General features: G+C 37.6%; 2 protein-coding genes and 1 pseudogene across 3 annotated transcripts; 1 reads left to right on the plus strand and 2 right to left on the minus strand.

The window, feature by feature from the left end:
• Positions 1–1,765: 1,765 nt before the first annotated feature.
• On the plus strand, positions 1,766–5,889 carry LOC149217017 (disease resistance protein RPV1-like). Of its 2 annotated transcripts, XM_089392922.1 has the most exons (5): positions 1,766–2,634; positions 2,723–3,830; positions 3,953–4,234; positions 4,363–5,356; positions 5,542–5,794. In XM_089392922.1, exons 1-5 carry the CDS (start codon positions 2,105–2,107, stop codon positions 5,661–5,663), a joined length of 3,036 nt encoding a protein of 1,011 aa, XP_089249048.1. In that variant the 5' UTR covers positions 1,766–2,104; the 3' UTR covers positions 5,664–5,794. The 2 variants fall into 2 exon arrangements, with proteins under 2 accessions (XP_089249048.1, XP_089249047.1); XM_089392921.1 differs by having other exon boundaries at positions 1,768–2,634; positions 4,363–5,889.
• A 1,199-nt stretch (positions 5,890–7,088) lies between these two features.
• LOC149217018 (ABC transporter C family member 10-like) lies at positions 7,089–10,938 on the minus strand (annotated as a pseudogene).
• Positions 10,939–12,050: 1,112 nt separating this feature from the next.
• LOC149217019 (uncharacterized) lies at positions 12,051–13,319 on the minus strand. Its single transcript, XM_089390111.1, has one exon. It carries the CDS (start codon positions 13,317–13,319, stop codon positions 12,051–12,053), a length of 1,269 nt encoding a protein of 422 aa, XP_089246237.1.
• Positions 13,320–16,131: the final 2,812 nt, after the last annotated feature.

Raw genomic sequence — 16,131 nt, forward strand, 5'->3', positions numbered from 1 at the left:
CATCTTCAAAAATGCCAAATCCTCCCGATAACCATCTGGAGTATATGGAAATGGAGGAACTTAATAATTTTTTAGAACTCTCACCTATCCTTTAACTATGTGTTATCAACAGTTTTAGCTCTTCTACCATCTAATGCTGGACAGTTGTTTTGCTGAAGGTCAATATGCTATTTTTATTGTTTTGGCAGTTTGACATGGTCAGTTTTTTGTATGGGCTTCTTTCGCCTTTCTCATGTGCCTCTCTGAGATTATCTTTGAGAAAATGATGGTCTTATCATGTGTTATCTACCCTTTTCTTCTCTTCAGATTCATCTGTTTCTTCCTAGAGACAGCCTACTCTTCCTATGTGTTGCTCATCAGGCTTTTTGCTGTGTATATTGCCTCAATATAATATAAAAGCTTTTCTTTCTGAAAAAAATAATTATAATTTAATTATTTATTTTTAGATTTCATTATATATATAAAATTATAATTTAATTATTTATTTTTAGATTTCATTGAGTAGTTTATCGTGGGGATATTTTCATTTTTATTAGATTTCTATTTTTTCATAGATTTAGTTATTTATTAATAATTTTTTAAAAACATAATATTTTTATTATTATTTTTTTATTTCTGTTTTATGTTTAAATGTTTATTTTAATTTTTATTAATTTGATAGTTAGTTTCTTCGAACTTTTATTTTATTTTATTTTATTTTATTTTTTCATTGAAATTAGCTAGAACATCTCAGCATATTTATTGGTTAGGTCAAGTCTTCTATTTATGTTTTGATGATTACAGAATTTTGATGATTAACTGTAATAGAGAATTAGAAACATTAACACCAAAAATTATTTAGGAAAAAATTCTTTTAATTATAATGAATCATAAAAATCTGAATTCTGAAATTATATAACATAGTACTTAATATGATTTTTTTTTTTGAAATTATATAACATAGTACTTAATATGATTTTTTTTTTGGGTTAAATTGACTGCCAAAAATATCAATTGAGCTGGTCTATAATCCTAATACATAATTAAGTTGATTTTTTTTATTGGCTTCACACACAAAAATGCTAGTTGCGCTGAGCTATAAACTTATCTTGAAATTTTAAAATATGAATTGATACTTATCTTGAAATTTTAAAATAACATGTGAATTGATTGGGGAAGAGACTCGGCAAAGCAGAGACAAACTACTTTTCAATAAATAATACAAGGTTAGGAAAGACAAGGAAACAATACATGAATCAATAAATTATATATATATATATATGAATTATTAAAAAATTTAATAATCATAATTTATTGGTTAAAAATAAAGTAAAGCAAAATAAACTAATAAAAAAGTGATTTCACCTAGAATCGTGTCGTCGAAGTTTGGTTCCAAAATATTCCAACCAAATTCCACCACTCTGTGAAGTGTCTTTCGCCTTTTGGTTTTACTGACGCGTGAGCGCATATCGTCCTTCACAGGGTGAGAACCAGTCCATATTTTCTCGTTGCGCACATGGGAAAGGTGAAGGTCCAATTGCCAGACTGTTAGGTAGGAAAATTAATAGTTAGGTAGGAAAATTTGGTGTCAAATTGTATACCGAAGATATGATCTAATAGTTAGTGGAAAAGATTGATGGTACAGTCCCAATCCAAGCCATGAGTTGCAATCGAAATTCCAAACACTCCCGTCAAGTGCCCCACATTTTGTCGGCTTCGGCTTTTTGCCGACGGGTTAGTGGGTCTTTGTCCTTCACATGTGCGAGTAACAGTCCATATTTTCTCATTGTGGACAGGTAAAAGGTAAAGGTCCAGCTGAGGAGGGCCTACCAGGTGTAAGTCTTTATCATCTTCGTGGGTGCTGTCAAATGTAAACCATATATACACTTCAGCGAGCGATTAGTGAAACCGCGTTGAAGCATGACTCGGAGACCACTGGATGTATAGATCGCTGAGTGTTTAATGTCTATAAATATTTCTGGCTGCAAACCATCAGCGTTTTCTATTGCAATTATTCTCAGAAATTTTGCTCTTATCAGACTGAAAGCTATTTCCCTCCCTCTTTACCTGCTTCCCTAAAATCAACACCATTTTCATCACTTCTATTTATATTTTCCAATCGTCAATGGCTGAATCCTCCGCCTCTGCGTTCGCCTCCACCGCTGTTAATTCCAAATACGATGTGTTTATCAACCATCGTGGTTTGGATGTAAAGAAGACCTTGGCCAGCCATCTCTACCGGCGGCTTCTTTCATGTGGATTGAGAGTGTTTCTGGATCAGCCTGAGTTGCAACGGGGAGACTATTTGACTCCTCAGATTCAGGACGCTATTCAATCGGCCTCCGTACATGTGGCTATTTTCTCTGCTAGATATGCCGACTCAACGTGGTGTCTAAATGAGCTCGTCCAAATGTTGGACACAAAGAAGGTCATAATTCCAGTGTTCGTCCATGTGGAGCCTAGTGAGCTTCGGTGGACGCGGTCCAAAAAGGGTAAATATGCTGAAGCCCTGGATAAACTTGAACAGGAAACTGATGAAGACCCTCAAACTCATGAAAAGAAGTTGCGGTACAACTCCAGCCAGATTGAAAATTGGAGACAAGCTCTTTCTAATGTTGCAGGAATCAGCGGTTTTGAGCTCAAAAGTTGTAACGGGTGAGATCTCAATTTTTTTCATGTTACATGTTATGTGCATAGACTTCTCTTTTTGATTAGTTCTATTTATTTTCTTGTGAATAACCAGAGATGAGGGGGAGCTGGTAGATAAGGTGGTTGAACTTGTGTTAAAAAAGGTGAAAAAAGCACCATTAGACGTTGCTCAATTTCCAACAGGTTTGGATGACAAGGTAAACCATTTAGAAAATACTGTCATCATGCAGCTACAGCAGAGCAGGAAACCTCAGATCTTGGGGATCGTGGGGTTAGGTGGTATAGGAAAAACCACGTTGGCAAAGGAAATTTTCAATAGGAAAAATTCAAATTATAGTATATCCTGTTTTGTATCTGAAGTTAGAGATAATGCAGGGAAAGGTTCTTTATTATCGTTGCAAAGAAAGCTTCTTCGGAACCTGAATGTACCAGATATGGCCATACAAATGATTGATAGCGTTGACGAAGGTAAAGCTATGCTCAAGTTGCATCTGGCATCTGTTAAAGCTTTAGTAGTCTTAGATGATGTAGATGACGTGGCTCAGATGGATGCTCTTTTGCCGGTTCAAACCGTTCTCCCCTCCGATTCCATGATATTGATTACATCTCGGAACAGAGATGTTCTTATAAGCTCAAAAATCGAAGAGTCTTGCATATATAACCTAACGGGGCTTGATACACAATATTCCCGGGAGCTCTTCTGCTTCCATGCCTTCAACCAACCAGATCCACTCCCAGAATTTGAATCCCTGGTAGAGAAATTCTTACAAGCTTGTAACGGATTGCCATTATCTTTGAAAGTAATCGGGGCACTTCTTTATGGAAAAACACTATGTAACTGGGAAGACGAGTTGAGGAGTCTACAAAATATACTTCCCACTGAAATACAACAGACACTTGCAAGAAGTTATCTGTCACTGAATAGAGAAGAACAAAGTATATTCTTAGACATTGCATGTTTTTTCAGAGGAGAAAACAAGGACAGGGCTATAAAAGTATGGGACGGATCAGGGTGGCAAGGTAGGCGGGGGTTTGAAAATCTAAGGGATAGGTGTCTTGTTGAAGTGGACAGTAAAAATAATATACAAATGCATGATCACCTTAGAGATATAGGGAGAAATATTGCTAAGGATCCAGAATTGCCGTGTCGTCTTTGGCGTTTTACAGACGACACCATCGATGATTTGTTGCAGCGACCATGTGTAAGTGCTAAACCATCAATCTGATTAATTCTTCAACCATTTTTTATTTTTATTTTTTTAAACCTTCCAATTATCTTATAAGAAAGAATGGCTAATAATTATGATGTTTCAAGATTGAACAGGGAAGAGCCGTGCGGGGAATTAGAGTGGGTCTCGGTGCCTACCATGATATCGATGTCGATGATGCATTGGGTGATATTCGCATGAAGCGGTTGCAAATTCTTGATACCGAAGGTGCACTCGTGGAACGCATTTTGGCAAAGGTGCACTCTCCAAATCTCAAATGGCTGCGCTGGGACGACTGTCCTCATTCTTCCCTGCCTTCCTTGATTACAATGACGAATTTAAGGGTTCTACAAGTGGAAGGGAGGAAATTAGAAACATTGTGGGAAAATGAATCGCAGGTAAATTAGGATTTGTTGAAGTAATTATTGCGTTTATTAGCTATTGATATTGCAGCAGAGGTTCTCAAATTTGTTCTGATGGTTACTTTTGATGAGCATGATACCATTTATGTTTGAACATTTTGCAGGTACCTTTACAGTTGCGGGATTTGGAGATTGAGGCTCCCCTTTCAAGCATTCCAAAATCTATTGGGCGGCTGAAGCACCTAGAACGGATGTTAGTGGGTCGTATTGTCGGAGAAAGCTACGCAAGGCCTCGCATAACAGAATTGCCAGAAGAATTTTGTCTTCTACAGTCATTAAAGGTGCTGGGGTTAACAAGATGCAAAGAAATAAGGTCACTGCCGAAGTGCTTTGGTAATTTAACCAACCTCCAACACATCCAGCTGGATCACTGCAGCGTTTTGGAGAGGCTGCCAGAATCTTTTGGTAATTTGACCAAGCTCCATCACATAAATATGTCTATGTGCTACGCATTGGAGAGGCTGCCAGAATCTTTTGGTAATTTGACCAACCTCCACCACATCAATCTGTTTGGGTGCCGGGCTTTGGAGAAGCTGCCAGACTCCTTTTGTAAATTAATTAATCTCCAATATCTTGACTTGAGTTTCTGCACTAATTTAGCTATGTCAAGCGAAACACTAGGAAATATAAACACGATTGAGTATATAAATCTCAACGGTTGTGAGAAAATTGAAATACTCCCTCGGCAGCTGGTATATCAGAGGTCGCTTGAACAGTTACATTTTAGTGATACAAATGTAAAAGAAGTGCCAAGTGCAATTGGAGAGCTAAGCTGTTTGGAAGTTGTGGAAGTAGGAGGAGGGCCTTTGCTGGACATGCTGCCAGCTTCGCTCGGTTACTTAAGGAACTTAAAGAAATTGGGAATATGGGATTGTGCGGCATTGAAATGTTTGCCCGCTTCACTTGGTCTGTTGACTCAGCTGACGGAGCTATCTGTATGTTATTGCCCGTTGATCAGCGAACTACCGTTTATGGAGGTGAAAGGAGAAAGAGAAAAACTGAATGATATGGATTATAGCATTGACATGTGCACATTTCCAAGGCTCAAAATATTAGATCTCCAAGTATTAGGGATATCAGAGATATCAGTACCAGAAGGTGTTTGCTGCAGCCTTGAAAATATTAAAGTCTATCATTGTATTAATTTGATAGAGATTGGAACATTGCCCAATACACTTAGAAGTTTATCTTGCTCAGATTGTTATAATTTGAGGAAAATAGATGGGCTTTATGGTCTTAAGAAACTTGAATGTCTGCGTCTTACTCATTCCAGGGAATTGCAGGAGTTGCCACATATGGGGACATTGGTATCTTTGACGCGTATCATAATTGTAGATTACGCGAAGTTGAAGAGTTTATGGGGATTGGGGGAACTGGCAAAGCTTCGAGAATTCAGGGTTTATAACTGTCAAGAGTTAGAAGAACTGGAAGGCCTCCAAGATTGTCTGCCGCTGCAAGTAAATGTGAGAAAATGTCCGAAGCTGCCTCCAATATTGTCTGTCGCTGCAAGTAAATGTGAGAAAATGTCCGAAGCTGTGTTGTTTAGTTAATGAATGATTCTTCCAGAAACTCGTCTCCACTTCCCACATGAAAGGGCTTACTAGTGTTGTGATTGTTATATAGTATGTTAATAGGTGTGTTTGTTTTTGAATTAAGCTATTTAATTATTTTAGAGTTTAAAAAGTGTTTATTAGTAATGTGATTGCTATATAGCATGTCAAGGTGTGTTTTAGAATTAAGTTATTTTTATTTTTATTTTTTTATAGTTATTGTTAATTTACTGTGCATTCTTTAAAATATTACTAGCAATTGTCCCAAAAGGTACAAAGAGATGCTGGTAGGATTATTAAATTGGAATTGTTGAATTTTTTTGGAAAAGTTAATTGGTTTGTGGAAAACCTTGTTTTCTTGGACTGGATCATTGTGCAATTACTTTTCTTTAGATGTTTTGTTTATATCTATATTTCAAGGAACACATTGAATGTCTTATTTCATTTCTATCCTTACTAATATCCTTTCCGTGCTTTTTCTTGATCAATTTGATGAAATATTCCATTAACCTTTGGTCAAATTCCTCACCTACATATTAGTGTACATCCCGGTAAGTTCAAAGCTCGAAAGCCAACCAAAAAAGTCAATGATAACCACCATGCACATATTCAAATTCCTAATGCAAAACTGCCAGACAGAGTTCAGACAAATTACCTCCAAGATGGGTATCACCGTTTGTAGCCGACACAAAAACTCCGTTGTCAATAGTCAGAACACTGATATCAAACATGCCATCGCCAAGATCAAAAACAACAATATTTTTCTCTCCACCCTTCTTGTCCAAGCCATAAGCTATTGCTGCAGCTGTGAGTTCGTTGATAATACGAGTTACATTCAAGCCAGCAATTGCATTAATACAGACAAATCCCCTAATTACATCTGTCCCTATTTCTAGAAGCTATTTCCACCTAATCGTAACAAATTTGCTACATCTGTCCCTTAACGACACCCTGGCATAACTTCCTAACTAACCAGGTTCCCTAAATCAAAATAGCAGAAAGAGAAGAGGACTTCTGCTCTAAGTGGAGGAAAAAATATCTAATATGATGCTCGTGCATAAAAAATACAGGTTACAATAACGATGACCCAATTGTAAATACCTGGCTTTACAATGAGATCTTATCTGACAAGAAAATACATCAATTTAGCGACCATCAACGTAAGGTCACTAATGGTACAATTAGCCCATCATGTAAGGATTAATGGTACAATTAGTCCATCATGTAAGGATTAAAGCATCGAGCGAAGATCTTATGGTCTAGGAAGAGAGATCGAAAGGTTATTCATTATTGGTTGTTGCATGAAGAAGAGCATTTGATGTGTGGGACCAATACTCTGTCACCAGCCTCGTGAATAACGATCCTTCTCTCTCATCAGTTTCAATGGATGATCACACTCCACCATCTCACCTGCATGAATTCATGAATTCAAGATCGTAATAGTTCAAATTAGATACAGGTGAATAGATCTACTTTCAGTACCGTCCATTTCCTCGAGTACAACAAATTCAGATGAAACCAATCCATGCATACAACACAAAGATAAGATAGAATGATAGGGCCTTACCATCACTGATGGCAACAACCATGTCACTGTCTATAACAGTAGGTATCCTGTGTGCAACAGTAATTACAGTGCAACCTGTAAATTACTTTCTAATTATTGTTTGGAGATGGCATCTGTAGCATTGTCTATTGATGCTGTTGCTTCATCTAGAACACGGATTCGACTTTTCCTTAGCAATGCACGTCCCAAACAAAACAATTGTCTTTGCCCAACACTCCAATTCTCTCCATCACTCCCCACTGCATTTTATTGATCTTTTAGGGCCACAAAAAACTTCCAAATCTAACAGCCAAATTCATGGCCATGTCAAAGAATTTTATTGCATTCAAAAATATATATTTACTACAAAAATCACCTCGTGCATCTAAGCCATCCACCTTCCCTCTTACAATGTCTCCAAGTTGACACTTGTTCAGAACCTTAATCAAAACAGAAAATAAATTCATGGCATTATTTATTTTTTCATTCTACATATGATAAACTCAGTTAGAGATTATGTTGAATAGAATTTACATAATTCCCAAATTGTTAACTCTGAGTGCTCAGATAATGGATCTAGGTTGAAGCGAATAGTTCCATGAAAAAGAGTTGGCTCTTGAGGAATAATTCCAAGGCGTGACCGCAAATCATGAAGCCCAGTAGAGGTAATATCCAAACCATCTATAAGGATTCTACCCCCTCCAGGTTCAACTAATCGAAAAATAGCTCTAATGAGAGTGGTTTTCCCACTTTCCATTCGGCCAACAATCCCAATCTTTTGCCCTCCTTCAAATGTACATGTAATGCCCCGTAAAACAAGGGGACTGTTGGATCTATATCTAATCTGCACACGTATCATATATTTGATTGACAACATCATTAACCATTCAGTCATCTTTTTAGAAAACACAAGTCAGGTACCTTCATGTAACTCCACCTTCCCATGCGAAGGCCAATTATCTGGTGGTCTGTGATCTTCTATAACGGCTGGTGCCTCAGTAGGAATGTGCATACACTGTTTGATGCGTTCTACAGAAACAATGTAGTTTGCAAGTGTACATTGGTTTTGAATACTTTTAACCAACGATATGTTCAATGATAGACCATAAGATAGGGCCATCTCAACGAAACCTGCACCAGTTCAATTTGTTAGGCATGATTAACTTATATATAAAAGTGTCCAGTAACAGCAGAAATCTCCCATAGTTGACATTTAGTTTCATTGTTCAACTTCATACCAGGATTGAAGCTGCCCTTTGGGAGTAGAACCATAGCAAGAGCAGAGGAGCAAATAACAGTTGCATTTAACATTTCTAGACGCTGGATCAACCATTCATTTGCTGAGAAACCGTAGAAAAAGGGGCTCGAATTTTTTGTCAATAAGGTCTAAGTTTTTCTTGAAGAACTGATCCTCAGCCCTGAAAGCCCTAATGGTCATTGTTCCTGCTATGGACTCGCCAAAATGATTTGCAATAGGTGATTTCGTTGCACCATTCAGTCTCATCAATTCTTTAGCAGAAGCAAAATAGTATATCTGATTAAATTGAACAAACAAAAAATCAGTTATAATTTCTCTCACAATATTGGCAGTCAAGTAAAGAGTCTTCTCAAGAAATTGTGTGAATTAGCGGTTTACCTGGAGTCGAAAGGCCAAATAAATCAATGGAATGGCTGCAAACAAAACTTGCCATGTCACAACAGCCACAACTCCAAGACTGCTGTAAGCATGGTAGATGACATGCACATGACAAAGCTGAAAGGAATGTCTACGTCAAGAATGCTGAAATCTGAAGAAACCTGGAAAAGGAGGTCGACAAGATAAATGTCAGTAGCTTTCTACCCTCATGTATGTTAAATTTCACTTTTTGTCAAAAACTTAATTACGTAAAGGATGAAGCCTATCGTAATTACGTAAACGACTTACTCTGCTGAGAACCCTTCCGGATGGAGTTGCATCAAAGAATGCCGTCGGTGCTCGGAATAAAGAAGTCAGAAGCTCAGAAAAGAAGGATTTTGATGCCTTAAGCCCCAAAAGAACTGTGAAAAGTGACCGAAGGAATAAGAAAAATATAGATGTGAACCGAATGGTTGAGTACACTATTATTAACCTTAATACACCGATTTGAGGACTTTGCAACTTAGCAGCCATCCAAGTATTTCCTAAAATCTGCCCAATCAAAAATATAAGATGACCAAGACCAGCACATACACAATATAAGAAACCTTTATTCTCTTTCAAGTAGTCAATGTATGGCTTCAGACCGGTGTCCCCAACTTCCTTCTCTTCCCTTTTAGCTAGTTGATCCCCGTTAGCAGCTATATTTGAAATCAGTTTTTCTGTCTGTGACTTGCTGCTTTGAATATCTCTCTCTTCCTTGACAGGTTCATCTTTTGTGGATGGCTTTGTCGCTGCTGATTCATTGGAACCAACAGTGTTCTTGTTTGCATTCACAAGGTCCTTAAATGCCTCACTTGAGACTAACAGTTCCTGATATTGCCCGGCTTGATGAATCTCACCGTCCAACATCAGCTGCAAAAGAGAGAAACTTCAGTGTAGAAATTAAAAAAAAAAGTCAAAACTATTAGCATTAAATTATATGTCAAAGTTGCAGAAATTATTTTAATGTGCCATCCATCAGAAAACTTTGCCAAAAGGATGTTCACAAGCAAGCAAACAGCTTCCACATGACTAGGATAACTGTTTACTAACCATAATAGCATCAAATGCCGGGAGAAAATCAACTTGGTGTGTTACAAGAATTACTGTCTTTTTTGACAATGCTCCCATTATATATTCCTACACATCAAAATATGTCTATTAGGAAGTTAAGAAAAACGAAAAGCATTGCTATAAAAATAGGAAGTTAAGAAAAACGAAAAGCATTGCTATAGAAAGCTGCAACGCACAATATTAGCACCAGCTACATAATAATTTCAAAACCCTTTATATCAAAAGGAAATGACCATATTAACCGTAAACAAGCTAGTAGCAGTATGAGCATCAACGGCACTGAAAGGATCATCCAAAAGACAAATACCAAAATCTTGATATAAAGCACGGGCAAGCTGTACCTGCTGTTTCTGGCCACCACTGAGATTGACAACTCTTTCTCCTATTTCAGTCAGATCACCAAAGGAAAGATTCTGGAGATCTTTGTACAGCGAAGACTTTAAGATAACCTCCTGATATTTCTGCTCCTCCTCGGGGCGTCTGAATAATATGTTGTCTCGTACCGTTCCTGTTTGAATCTGTGCAGTCTGAGAAACATATGCGAGGGTGCCACAGACTTGCGACTGCATAGGCAGGGCTGAGTACAATGAGAAAAACATACACCAATTTAAATGGTTGATAATATTAAGTTAAACTCGGCAATTGCAACGAGCTCCTCGCTGAGCCACTTCCGATTCGAAGGCGGGGTAAACAAGCTGGCATACTGTTGGAGATCCCTGGTATCCTTGTGCATACTCTTGGCAGCCTTCTTCCTGGCCAGTGCAAATAAGACAGCATCCATACCATCCTCATTCATATAAACCTCGATATTGACCTCATCCTTACAAGGCACTCTATAATTATACATCCTCGAGATCAGAGCAGGTCATCCTTACAAGGCACTATAGAATTATACATCCTCTAGATCAGATCATGCCTGCTCTGAACCTCCATGGTCGCCAACAAGCCCTGGCAATATCGGCGCCTGCTGGCATAAAACTTGAAGACCTTCTGTCCTTCCTTCTTTCAGCAGTAGGGGAGTATCGTTTCCGTCCCCGGTACCTAATAGACTAAATTTTTTCAAAGATCCCGACCTTCGTTGCAAATTGCGCCGCCCAGGCTAGGGTGATCTGCTCATTTTGCCGTTGGCCTACGAAGTAATTGACGGCAAAGGCGATCAGGAAAGTGACGCAGAAAAACTCTATGTAGTAACACTGAGGGCCTGCGAGGATCAGAGTTTTTGCATAACAGGGCCAGGTTCAATGCACCGCAGAACTCGGAGGTGAAAAGAAGGCAACTCAATCGATATTTGGAAAACGCAGTCAAAGTGCAGTGCATGTTTGCCAGATAACACTTCAAATCAATGGTTGAAAGTGTCTCACTTGATCGAACGGAGCAGGGTAAAAATGTTGAGAATTGTTGATGCATAGGAAGGCCTATGGGCCTAACTAGCAATTGTCCCAAAAGGTACAAAAAGAGGCCGATAGGATTTTTAAATTGGAATTGTTGAATTTTTCTAGAAGAGTTAATTGGTTTGTGGAAAACCTTGTTTTCTTGGACTGGATCATTGTGCAGTTACTTTTTTTTAGATGTTTTGTTTATATCTATATTACAAGGAACACATTGAATGTCTTATTTCATTTTAGAGTAAGTTAATTATCCAAAATTAAGAGGTTAAGTTAATTACCCAAAAGCATATACGAAGCTTGCTAGTGACCAAGGCAATAACCACCATGACTATCCCCTACCAATATATTCATTGAAATCCATAATTCTATATTGCATTTAGAAAGTCAAAACATAATATTAGAAAACTTGTTGATATATTGCTATTAAAAAGTTAATTCCATTAGACACCATGATATTATTATTATATTTTATAAAGAATAATATACATATATAGAATGATACTACATTGAAAACCATAATTGTATATTGCGATTAGAAAGTCAAAATATAATATTCGAAACCATGCTAAATATGACATTACAAATGAAACCTACTAGAAACAAAATGATGTAAACTATGGAGTAAGCATTTCATACCAATCCATGATGCAGAAACAACAGAGCCAGCGATGACAATATCGGTCTTCATAGCTACTCTGTAACTGGGAACCGCTTTGTCCTTCAACACCTTTATACCTCGCCTGACAAGTTCCGCCATAAGGCCACCCTTCTTACTCAATGCTATAGCAGAGACTCTTCCTCCACAGCTCAAAATTTCAGCTGCAAGTTCCATCATGGCAAGGGGAGCACCAGTCATGGACAGTTCATGAAGTACCACAATGAATGACCTTCCTCTCACAGCATGCGCAAATAAGCCTTTTCTGTTGCATGTACCGTACCTTTTTTTAGAATTCCATCCCAAAACTTTGTCTTCAATTTTATCAAAAGGTCCAACCAGGAGACCAAAGGAAGTATTTCTTGCGACTCTAGCATTTGTGCCTCCTGTTTCAATTATGGTATTCTTCGACACTGTATTATTTCCTTTGACCATCATTCCACCTTTGCTACCTATCCCAACATTTTCGTGGGAAGTATGATTTGGAAGGGATTCTGCAATATGTCTTAAACTGTCCTGATCTGCTGATGAATTAGATGAATTATAACTGCTCCCTGAAATTTTCACTCCAGCGGTCTTTTGAAAGGCTTCGTTGCTCTTTTTCTGCATTTGACTTTCTACTTTATCGTGTATGACTCCCGGATTACCCTTCCAAAACCATTTTTCCAAACTTACTGGAGACTTACGTTCTAGCCCGGGCTTTTTAATTGTAGAAAGCACTTCACCATCTGTATTTCTTCTTTCCGTGTTTTCTGAACGGCTGGAATTAAACCTCAATGACTGCACATTATGAGGTTCCGTTTTCTTTACTCCATCGAAAACGGCGTGATCTTTAACCAAAAGATGGCTTCCCAAATCCTGATCAGCATCAACTCGAGACTCAAATCCGCTAAACCCTTCTCTATCTCCACTGTGAGCCCATTTCGATTGAATATGAAACCCCAGGTAGCTCCATAACCCAATTATGACCAACCACGGCAGCAGGCGCCGACCTCGAATCCACTGAAGAGGACTTGCATAAAACCTCACATCTTTTCTTGGAGTCCTGCTGGATTGAGACTTCCGAAAAGAAGGAGAACTACGAGGAGTCAACCTGCCTGACTGCGTGGCCTTCAAACTACTACTGACCCGCAAGGAAGGAGGCCGTACTACATTTCCGAGTAAATCACTTCGATTTTTTTCCTCCTCCATAACTGCTATCGACTTATACTGAGATAAATGAAGATCCTTATGAAGAGTTGCTATCTGCTAATACTAAACGAAAACATTGTGTTCTCTTCAAGAAAAAATTTAGCTTCTAAAAGAAACCTCTGAATCTTTTATATATTATTTTGTATAGCTATCCTCCACTCCATGTGCGTGCCGTCTCTTCATAAATTTTTACGTAAATGGATAAATAAACTGGCCTGAGAGATCAACATTGGCATTGTCAAATATTGGCTAATTCTGCTAGATTCAATTTCACATCCTTGAAAAATTATCTCAGTAGCAAAATGCCCATTCTATCTTTCAAAAAAACTGCCTTCAAATGCTTATTTCAGACCAAGCTATGTGTTCATTCTGCTCAAATACAAGTTCCAGGCCGCTCCTTTTATTCAAACCCAACTATTCGAGTATTCTGCTTAAATGCAAGTTGCAGATAGATCTTTTCTCAAAATTTTGAATCAAAACTTTGGCTCAAAATAAAGAACAACTGAAAGATCACTTTGAAATCCAACATACAGACTGATTCTTGAACAACAGACGGAATACTTCAAAATGCAAAACCACAGACTGATTCTTTAAATTTCTGGTTCCATCGGCAAATTCCAGAGCCGTTACTTCCATCTTTTGGTGAAAAAGGCATAATCAAGTCCGTCTGAGAATGCCAGCTCAAAGCTAGGCCTTCAGAAAGAAAATCCTGGTTCTAGTATATAAGACAAATTTGACAGCCGAAGCTACAACTATTTCCAACCGGTTAACAGATCGATTCCGTTACACAACAAAATGTCTCTTGACAGTACAAACAAAATAATAAACAACATTTTCGAACCGGGAGCTCAGAAGAATCCTCTTCTCCACCAGTCATATTTAAAAAATCCACAACCGTACTAAAGAACAATGTGCTGCCCTTATTGAACGAAATTATTCCGCAACTGCAAAAACAGGAATAACAGAGCAGAATCCAGATATAATAATATAGCTGAACAGGACAGACTTACATGTAGAATCCTGCGTACACTGGCCTTTGCCTGCTTCTCGGCCGTGCAAAAAATAAGCCAAGACCCTTCCCTGCTCTGTGCGAATTGATCTCCCAATAAATCAATCGCACCGCTGCTTTTACAAGCCCAAGAAGCGGAATTGCAGCAGGCCAGTGCTTGCCAAAAGCCAGGGAAGATGGAAAAAGCAGTAAAAATATCTTGTCATGCCAAGAAGGCAACTCAACCTATATTGGAAAAAGCAGTCACACTTCAAATCAACCGTTGAAAGTGTCTCACTTGATGCAACAGAGGAGGGTAAAAGTGTTGACAATTGTTGATGCATAGGAAAAGCCTATCGGCCTAAATATATAAAGTTTGTATATTAATTTTTTTTTATAATTCATCCTAATTATTTAAAATAAAGTTGTAATATATTTAATTTTCATTTTTTTTATATTTTGAAAATATAAAATATACTAGCAATTGTCCCAAAAGGTACAAAGAGAGGCCGATAGGATTATTAAATTGGAATTGTTGAATTTTTCTAGAAGAGATGTTGGTTCAAGCCTAACGGATGAGCAATTTGAGCTGGCTAAAGGCTTTCTAATTGTTTTTTATTATGGTAAAATTATATTGATAATTCATTGGTTTTACTTTCAAAAGCTTGAAGGAATTTGAAGAGCAGGTATAGAATTGCTTTGTGGGATTTGATCCCAAAATCATTGATTTGTAAATACATACTCAATGAAATGTTAATTGGTTGAAACCCTGCACAAATGTTTGATATAAGCAAATAAGCCGAAAATGTTGAAAGACTTAGCCCTGCTTTGGACAAGCATAATCCTTCACTCCAAATAAGAGTTGCAGTATACAGATTAGGATACTATGCAGGAAAGCATGCCTTATGAACAGAAACGACAAAAGATAGCAGTGTTTTAATTGCCATATGCAAGGCCTTCACAGATTGCCCTATGATAGCATAAAAGGATCTAACAATATAAAACACGCATCCATAACAGCAAAGGTAAAAGAGCAGCAAACATGCATTCATCCAAAAAATTGCAGCAGGGAAATAGCTAAATAGTATACATCTTCTTCCATTAATCATAGAATTTGATAAGAGTGTGGTGACATTTAAATGGGGGTTATAGTGGTGGGTATTGCTAAATTCTGTCACCACACTATTAGTATTGCTAATTGCAAGGTGGGTTATAATTATGAAATCACACTATTAGTATTGCGAATTGCAACGGGTTATATTTCCGAAATTAGTGTATAATAGATTTTAAAAAATCAATAATAATAAAAATCAAGAATATATTATTTTTATGTTTTATTTAAAAAAATTACGAAAAAAACTAAATAGAATGAAATTGATATCTGATTTAAAAACTCTAAAATGTCCGGACACTCGCTATGGAGATGACTCGCTGTTAATTAAACTCACATCGTGATAGTGATTCATTCGAAATTCAAGAGAGTGTTGAGCTTGGCTTGTGCCGGCAACGCCATCCTCGGCTTCTTGACGCCAATTTTGCCTAATTTCTTGGTTTATTTGATACTCTGTCTATTCTTTGACGGCATATTTGAAACGAGCGCGATGCCCATCTTCTTGATGCTCGTCAAGATTCTCGGTTCGAATCCAATGAAAAACCGGGAGTGGGAGTGAGCCGGGAAGTTGTGAGTGGCATGAAGCTAGCGTGTAGTCTGGTGGGACCTTTTTATACTTTAAAAATTTACAACAATAATAAAACTAAATTGACATATTATTTCGTTTACATTAGAAACACCTCATAAAAGAATTACATAATAAACTGTGACAT

The sequence above is a fragment of the Pinus tabuliformis genome, chromosome 1_1 (assembly GCF_031772625.1).
Source record: "Pinus tabuliformis cultivar Carrire ecotype Pingquan chromosome 1_1, CPIR1, whole genome shotgun sequence".
NCBI lineage: Eukaryota > Viridiplantae > Streptophyta > Pinopsida > Pinales > Pinaceae > Pinus > Pinus tabuliformis.

What these genes read in the sequence shown, in the direction of transcription:
- LOC149217017 (XM_089392921.1), top strand. Translation starts at nt 2,105, where the DNA reads ATGGCTGAATCCTCCGCCTCTGCGTTCGCCTCCACCGCTGTTAATTCC. An exon ending in GAGCTCAAAAGTTGTAACGG is followed by an intron (nt 2,635 to 2,722) that starts GTGAGATCTCAA and finishes GTGAATAACCAG; the next exon opens with AGATGAGGGGGAGCTGGTAG. An exon ending in TGTGGGAAAATGAATCGCAG is followed by an intron (nt 4,235 to 4,362) that starts GTAAATTAGGAT and finishes AACATTTTGCAG; the next exon opens with GTACCTTTACAGTTGCGGGA.
- LOC149217019 (XM_089390111.1), bottom strand. Translation starts at nt 13,319, where the DNA reads ATGGAGGAGGAAAAAAATCGAAGTGATTTACTCGGAAATGTAGTACGG.